Source organism: Manis javanica, chromosome Y (genome assembly GCF_040802235.1).
Source record: "Manis javanica isolate MJ-LG chromosome Y, MJ_LKY, whole genome shotgun sequence".
Taxonomy (NCBI): domain Eukaryota; kingdom Metazoa; phylum Chordata; class Mammalia; order Pholidota; family Manidae; genus Manis; species Manis javanica.
This window is the reverse complement of record NC_133175.1, coordinates 3,608,431-3,616,749: the sequence shown is the minus strand read 5'-3', so window position 1 is coordinate 3,616,749 and position 8,319 is coordinate 3,608,431. Positions and strand designations below refer to the sequence as shown.

The following is an 8,319-nucleotide window of genomic DNA, read 5'->3' as shown; positions in this document are numbered from 1 at the left end:
TTAACGGCTTATAAGTAGGTGGTCATCACATTTGTTTCTTTATAAATAACACTCAGAAATACTTATTATGATAAGCAATTCGTTAGTATCTCTTTTCTGAACCCTTCATCTTTTGATTTAAAGGGGTAGTAGAATAATAACATCAAAGTTTGTTTTGTACTTTTAAGGAGCGGGATAGAGCCTTCAAAGTGCTGGCTTGGATGTGGAGACGACACACAGGGTGTTGTTACCAACTTCTCAAGTTTTTCTTGAGAAGGAGTAGGTCGGCTGGGCTTTGGCTAAGAGCCCTGGGCGGATTTGAGGGGGAGGTGTTGAGGGCGGAGAAGTATTTTATTACACAAGTTACAGTAACAAAGTCTGTGTTAGAAGTCACTTTTGAACAATAGTAAACTAATTTCCCAACGCATATATCCTTCGAACTTTGCCGTGCTATCATAAAAAACAGTTTTATCGGTTCATTCACACGGTTCTGCCATGTTTCGAATGCTGAACAGCGATGATTACAGTCCAGCGGCGCAGCAAACCTCTTCCCTACTTTGGACGGCGCATCGCAGCTCAAATTACCGACGTGAAATAGGAGGAAATGGTAAAGAGAGCGGCCAGGGCCACGTCAAACGACCCATGAACGCATTCATGGTGTGGTCTCGAGATCAAAGGCGCAAGGTCGCTCTGGAGAATCCCCAAATGCGAAACTCGGAGATCAGCAAGCGTCTCGGGTACCAGTGGAAAGTGCTTACAGAAGCAGAAAAATGGCCATTCTTCCAGGAGGCACAGAGACTACAGGCAGTACACCGCGAGAAATACCCGGACTATAAATACCGACCTCGTCGGAAGACCAAGAAGCCACAGAAAAGCGGCGAATCGCTACCCACAGAGCCGTCCACAGTAACATGCACTCAGGTGGTCGGAAACGAAAGGCTGTACCCGTTCAGAAATCAGGACGGCGGCACTGAGGCCACACAGGCACGGCTGGAGGACCAGCTGAGTCACTCACAGCTGTTAAACACAGCCAGCAAGCTGCTGCAAGCGCCAGGGACCTCGACAAGCCTGCATGACTACTGGGCAACTACGCAGATCCACGCCGACATTCCCGGTCACCGTAGTTTACAGCCCGGACTTCCTCACGTTTATTTTCCGTAGTGATTTCCTTACTCTCCATAACAAAGGGTTTATTCATCCCGATTTTACTATTATTTCTTCTGTAAATTCATCTCAGAATAACGCCTGTGAACATGCTTAATGCTAAAGAATTAGAGGACATTCCGAACAGATTCAACCGGCGTTTATGGCTGCGGAAGAGAATACTAACGATAGAGAAGTTTTCTCAACAATTGAAACTGTTGGAGTTCCAAAACCGTCCGCTTTTCTTTCAGTGGAACAATATCTGTATTTCAGTTGTTCCACAGATTGCCCATGATATAGCTCTAAATACATATTGATATCCCGATAATCCTCAACATAGATAAAAGAATCCTCACTCTTCATTTGAAATGCCGTAGCCCAGAAATACAGTGGTGAGGAACACGCACAAAACGGGGCTGAAGAATAAATGCTGCTCTTCGTGGAAAACCTCATAGCGGCTAAAACAATCCCTTCTAGACCGTCTGTTCCATTGGTCTTTCAGCTAATAACGCGTTTGCACATAATTAACAAATGAATAGGTAAATTCTCTCTTGTTAGGAACTTTATATTTCTCCCTTGTCAGCTGCAGAAAAACCATTTTTGCAGTTCAATTCCTTTCCTCCACACAAATCTGTGCGTTTTGACGTCTACTTTAAACTGACTATAAAATCAGTCCGGAAAAGTAAAATCTTCACTTAAATTCTGTTCTTTTTTATATCGGGACGAGACACAAGGTTCTGCCTCTTCCAGTGGAAAAGTTTCTCTTGACAATGGCACTATGCTTCTCTCCACTGCTGCCTAACTTGTGTACATTTATAGAGAAAAAAGAAATAGAAGATTGAGTACATAAATTATTCAGACTACGGGTCATGGGGAGACCCGGGCGCTGGAGACCCAGTCTGTTTAACCGGATGAGATGTCAGTGAATATTTAAACCAAAGGCCCTATGAAATTTGCATAAGGGTAATGTAGAAAACTGGCGCAATGCAAAGGGAACTTTCAGGTTTTACAAGAAAAACAAATCGATGGTCAAAATATATATCATATGTATGAAAACCAATTTTCTCCTACATACATTCGGAAGCTTTTTAAAAACAATGCCCCAGTCATATGCAAACACTACAGAGTGTGTGTTAGGGCTAAGTGTCACGTTTTTGAAAGCAGTTTGGGTTAAAATATGAGTTAACTTTGCAGACTAATTTGTTGCAGAAAAAAATGTTGCTTAATCTAAAATTTGTGACATAAATTTGAAATATGCATTGCAATGAGCTTTTAAACAGCTGTCTAAACTGCTTTGCATTTTTAGATACTTTATGTACATTTTACGTTGACATATTTACTTGTGTTTTTTTATATTCAAAACCTCTTTCCACATGTCAAGAAATAACCTCTACTCTGAGCTTCGCTGTAGGTTGATTTTTCTTTCCTTGAACTTAAATAAGAGTGTAAAATTTTATGTTCAGCTTCTTTTGCTAACCATAGTTTCAGCGACATTCAATTTTTTTATTTTAGAATTTTGTGTATGTCATTCCGTTTTGATGGACAGGTGAAGGGACAGTTTGTGGTTTTCATTTCACAAATAGTGCTGTTCTTCATACATTCATATGCACATCCATGGGAGATCATTTACATCCCGCATTTCTGTGGAGTTATATATTCAGGAAGGGATATGTTCTTCATGCTTATAGATTTATTTTTGTGTTTTTTGATAGTTATATATTATTATTATTATTTCTAGGATGCATTTGCATTTTCTAGAGGATATTTGCTATGATTGAAAAGACCAAATTAAATAAAATATTTACAGGGAGGCTGAGACCAAACTAAGAGCATGGTCTGTAGATACAGTCTGTATTTGAGTCCCTTCTGTGCCTGAATAGGATTGACTTTGAACAATTTACTTTACCTGTCTGGACCTCAGTCGCCTCACCTTTAACTAATGATAATAGGACACAACAACAACAATAAAATCACCACCCCTCTGGAATGTTCTGTAGACTGTTAGTTTAAGTATCTAAACATTCAGTAAGTACCATTATTTACAGTACTTGAAACAGAAGTCTGAGTAAAGCACATTACTATTTACCATTAACATGAAAATAGTTGCCTCAATTAGGCATATTACTGAAAGAGTAATGTAGATACCCATACTTGACTTAGATATTCATTAATCACTGAAGCAGGTAATAATTTTCCCACTGATATAAAAATGTCTCTTTACCATACACTCATTTTCCATATGTACCTAGATCTGTTTCTGATCCTTAGCGTACTTCTGTACAGGATTTAAATATTTAAATTAAGTCACTTAAAATTTGAATTCACATTGGGTTACTAAAAAAAAGTCAACTCAGTAATCTACATGAGCTGTCATACACACATCTTAAAATCTCCAGGATGATGAGCTTTGACAAGCACCCATAGCTGAGTAACTAGAACCCCAATTAGGTTGTAGGATTTTTTTCCAGTTTATATATGTGTGTGTATATATATATATATTTTAATTAAGCTATCATTCTTATATATACTTTTATGAAGGTTTCACAAGAAAAACAATGCAGCTACTACACTGACCCTTATTATCATGTCCCTCCCACCCCCCATGCACCAGTGCAGTCACTGCCCATCAGCTAGTAAGATGCCAGAGTCACTATTTCCCTTCTCTGTGCTACACTGTCTTCCCCATGATCCCCCCACACACACACACACTGTGTGTGCCAATCATAATACCCCTCAATCCCTTTCTCCCTCCCTCCGCAACCACCGTCTCCCACCCCTCCCCTTTGGTAACCGCTTGTGCCTTCTTGGAGTCTGTGAGTCTGCTGCTATTTTGTTCCTTCACTTTTACTTCGTTGTTACACTCCACAAATGAGGGAAATCATTTGGCATTTGTCTTCCTCTGCCTGACTTACTTCTCTAAGAATAATACCCTCTAGCTCCATCCATGTTGTGGCAAATGGTAGGATGTGTTTCTTCTTATGGCTGAATAGTATTCCATTGTGTATACGTACCACATCTTCTTTATCCATTCATCTACTGATGGGCACTTAGGTTGCTTCCATACAGTGGCTAGTGTAAATAGTGCTGCAATAAACATAGGGGTGCATATGTCTTTTTGAATCTAAGACGTTGTTTTCTTTTGGTAAATTCCTAGGAGTGGAATTCCCGATTCAAACTGCATTTCTATTTTTAGATTTTTGAGGAAACTTCATACTGATTTCCACAATGGCTGAACTAGTTTACATTCCCAGCAGCAGTGTAGGAGGGGTCCCCTTTCTCCTCATGCTCGCCAGCATTTTTTGTTCTTAATCTTTTCAATGCTGGCCATCCTAACTGGTGTGAGGTGATATCTCATGTGGTTTTAATTTGTATTTCCCTGATGATTAGCTGTGTGGAACATCTTTTCATGTGCCTGTTGGCCATCTGAAGTTCTTCTTTGAACAAGTGTCTGTTCATATCCTCCGCAGGCTGTAGGATATTTCCATCATCCCTTCAACCCTGAAAACTTCCTGTGTCTCTTTCCAGTCATTTCCCCCCATCAATGACATAATTTCTATCATGGGAGATTAGTTTTGCCTGAGCTTGAACTTCATATAAACAGAACTGTTGGGAAAGAAATTTGGTTTGGAAACAGAGAAGTCAGAGTGAATGTTAGGAAGAAGCTCATCAATGTGAGTCTAGCAAGGAAAGGCAGCTAGCTGCCTTGTAGGCTGCAGAGAGCAAGAAAGAACAGAAAGGAGGAAAAGGAAGCACACTGAACTCCTGTGCAGCATAGGACTGATTGCCTTCCAACTCCCAAAGCCAGGGCCACCTGGTATCCAGTGCCCACTTCAATCTGCACAGTGTGGGAACCAACTCCCTACCACCCCAGGATTTGGGGGGAGCCACAGAGTACTTGATGGAGTGAGATTATGTTCTGAGAACTTCCCAAAGGCAAAGAAAGGAGGTTTCTACACAGGCGATTAAAGAGCACGGTTGTACAGCTGCAGTGCCATCCATGTCACCTAGGCTATGGGAATTTGCAAGCCCAAATCAGAACTCTCAGAAGCCCCTCACTACTTGTCTGGTGTAGAACAGAGAGAGTGGCACACCTGAAGAAAGGGGAGTGTGGGAACCTCAGAGTGGAAGCACTGTAAATCCGGGGAGAGGAAATCCCGGGCCAAAATACCTCTAAAACTGAAATCAGTCAAAGGGAGAAATGAAGTCCAAAAACAAACTGCAGTCAGGGCCATTTCTCTCTCCTACTCTGGCTGAAGTAAATCAGTCCTCCCCCTAACCTGTCAGGTTCAGATAAGCCCTCAGTTGCAGGGTAATTACCCATTGACATGGAGATGAACTTCTCTCTGTTAGGCAGAAAGACACAAATGAGCGGGATAGAAAGGAGAAAGCAGCCTCCCACCCCCCACCCCCCCAAAGATGACACAGTGAGTTGATCAGATAGAGCCAGAAAGCCAGAAATGACTCAGAGAGTCAATCAGATGGAGCCACAGGGTCCATGAGTAACTCAGGCAATGTCCAGGGTCCCCACAGAAACATCAGAGGCACAGGCGGAGCACAGCTTCTGTTCCCATTTCACCAGTCAGAACAAGCCTAGAGACCTGACAGCTGTCAATCAAGGCCCTGTGTGCCCTGCCAAAACCAATAAAAGAAGCCTCAGAATGAGCAACCAGGCATACCTGTCTTATCTTAGGCAGGCCCGCTCTGCTACTCTATACAGAGTGCACTAAAACTTATCTTGCTTTCTTGACTTGGTCTCTCTTGTGTCACTGTATCTGACTTCCCTGACACTGAGCTGAGTCCTTTCCTTCCTACGATATTTTGGTGCTATGCCTCGGAGAAAGCAATGGTAACTTACTCTTACTTTCATTTTCTTTCTGTTGGGCATGCATTCTGGCCAAAAGTGGGCACAGGTCGGCCACAGTAAAATGCCACTAGGGCAGCCGCCACTAGAAGACTCCCACAACAGGATAAGGTGGTCGCAGATTGAGGACACAAGCATAGGCTCCCTGCCACCCGCAAGAACACATCTGCACAACCAGGCACACAGTACATCGCACCCAAGTCCAAGCCCTGGACCTCTCCCAGTTAGGTTTCTTTTTGCTCCGGACACTGTCTCCTTTCCAGTTTCCATTTGGTTGAGCCACGTTCTGGCTCCCACAAAGAGCTTCTGCCAGCCTTGATGTCCACTGCCTCCAGCTCTTGGGATCACCTCAGACCACCTTGAACCCCTCACCAGGAAGCCACAAGACTAGTCCTCCATATCCCACTTGGAGGCGTCTGAGGCAGGATGTGTTAAAGTCCTGGGCAGCCAGCTCTGCCAAGACCTCTGGGACAGACCCTGGCACTCTGGGCCCCCTAACCCATTCCAAAGGATTAGTCTTTCAGTCCTCCATCCTGTTGCTGGAGACGTCTGAGACAGGAATAGATTTACAGGTCTTGGGATGCTGAGACCTCCAGGATAGACCCTGGGACACTAGGCTCTCTAACCCATTCATTTCTTCCTAGATAGGCAACCAGGAGTCCATTTCGGCTACCATGCCGCTGGGCTGTATCCTTTCTCATTGGTCCCAGATAGAGGCAGAGACACTTCAAAAGAAAAGTCTAATATTCTTTTGCAACACAGCCTGGCCCCAATATCAACTAGGGGACCACTAGCAGTGGCCCCTTAACAACTCTTAACCCTAACACCCTCATGCAGCTTAATCTTTTCTTCAAAAAGCTGGGTAATGGGCAGAGATACCATATGTTCAGGCTTTCTTCTATCTGAAAAGCCGAGAGGATCTCTGCCAGACTTGTAAGTTATAGAGTCCTCCCAGCCTTCTCTCTGCTTCACTGCCTGCTCTTCCTCCACCCAGCACCCAGGACCACCCAAGGGCACATTGTCACAGCCAGCCCCACAGGGCCATCAAGAACAGAGTCCTGGGTACTCAACTCAGCTCCCAAAGGCACCTGCTGAAGTTCTCCCATTAGTAGAAATGGCAGGTGGAGAATTTGGCACAGTGCTAGTTCACAAACCTTTTGCATTAACTGAATTAAAACAGCTTAAAGCTGATCTTGGCAGCTATACTACCAATCCAGATAACCATATTGATCAATTCCAGCACATCAGTCTAGCTATGACTTCACCTGGAAAGATGTCATGATAATCCTGGGACAGACACTCTCTGACCCTGAGCAAGAGAGAGTTATTAAAAAGCCCATAAATTTGCCAGTAGCCTCCACTTACCAGACACTAAATCCCCCATGGGGGAAACAGCTGTCCCTTCTACAGACCCCAATTGGGATTATAATGATAAAGATGATATGTGGGGAAGAAACCACTTCCTCTTTTGCATAAACAGGACTAAAGAATGCCAGGCAAAAAGTTATGAACTATTCAGAAGTTGCTGCCATTAGTCAGGGACCAGAGGAAATACTGTTACTTTCTTAGAAAGACTGAGAGACACCCTCATCAAATATACTACTCTAGATTTAGACACATATGAAGGACAAGTAATTCTGAGAGATAAATTCCTCTCACACTCATCATCTGACATCAGGAGTAAATTACCAAAACAAGTCCAGACAAAGCCTAATAGGCTGTGTAGATGGCAATACTGTGTTCTATGGCCATGATCAGGAAGAAGAGGCCAGGGCTCAGAAAAAGGAAAGGAGGAAGGAGACCCAACATGCTCAGCTACTAGCCACCCTTTGTGGCTCAGTCCATGTCCAGAGGCCCACCAGGTCCTGACCAGAATTCTAAGCAAGATAATAAGTGTAACATTGAGCTAAGGGCTGTCCTAATAGAGACAAGCCTCCACAGTCTCCCTGCTACAAATGTAAGGAAATGGGTCATTGGGCTGCCCTTTGTCCAGTGGGCTGCAGGGCCCCTGGGCCTTTGGAGCTGCCCATGGTCCTTGAGCTTCTCTTGTAGGAATGAAGAGGCCCGGGCCAGTCATCCCCAATCCATGACATTGACATCACTGGACTAAAGCCTAGGGTAACCATGGGTGTGGCAGGTAGGATAGTTTTCTTTTTAATTGACAAGGGGGCCTCCTACTCTGTCCTCAATTCCTATTCTGGACCCCTATCCTCTTGGACTTGTGTAGTACTCGGAGTGACAGGGACCCCTACTACTTGGCCCTTTGCTCAACCCTTGGGATGCCTCCTCCATAGCCATTATTTTTCACATCCATTTTTAGTTGTAAAAGAATGCCC

At 43.6% G+C, this 8,319-nt stretch overlaps 1 protein-coding gene across 1 annotated transcript; it reads left to right on the top strand.

The window, feature by feature from the left end:
- Nucleotides 1-459: 459 nt before the first annotated feature.
- On the top strand, nucleotides 460-1,140 carry LOC140847587 (sex-determining region Y protein-like). The gene has a single exon (XM_073228280.1). It carries the CDS (start codon nucleotides 475-477, stop codon nucleotides 1,138-1,140), a length of 666 nt encoding a protein of 221 aa, XP_073084381.1. The 5' UTR covers nucleotides 460-474.
- Nucleotides 1,141-8,319: the final 7,179 nt, after the last annotated feature.

Bases quoted from the DNA above. Each gene is read 5' to 3' on its own strand.
- LOC140847587 (XM_073228280.1), top strand. From the start codon at position 475: ATGTTTCGAATGCTGAACAGCGATGATTACAGTCCAGCGGCGCAGCAA.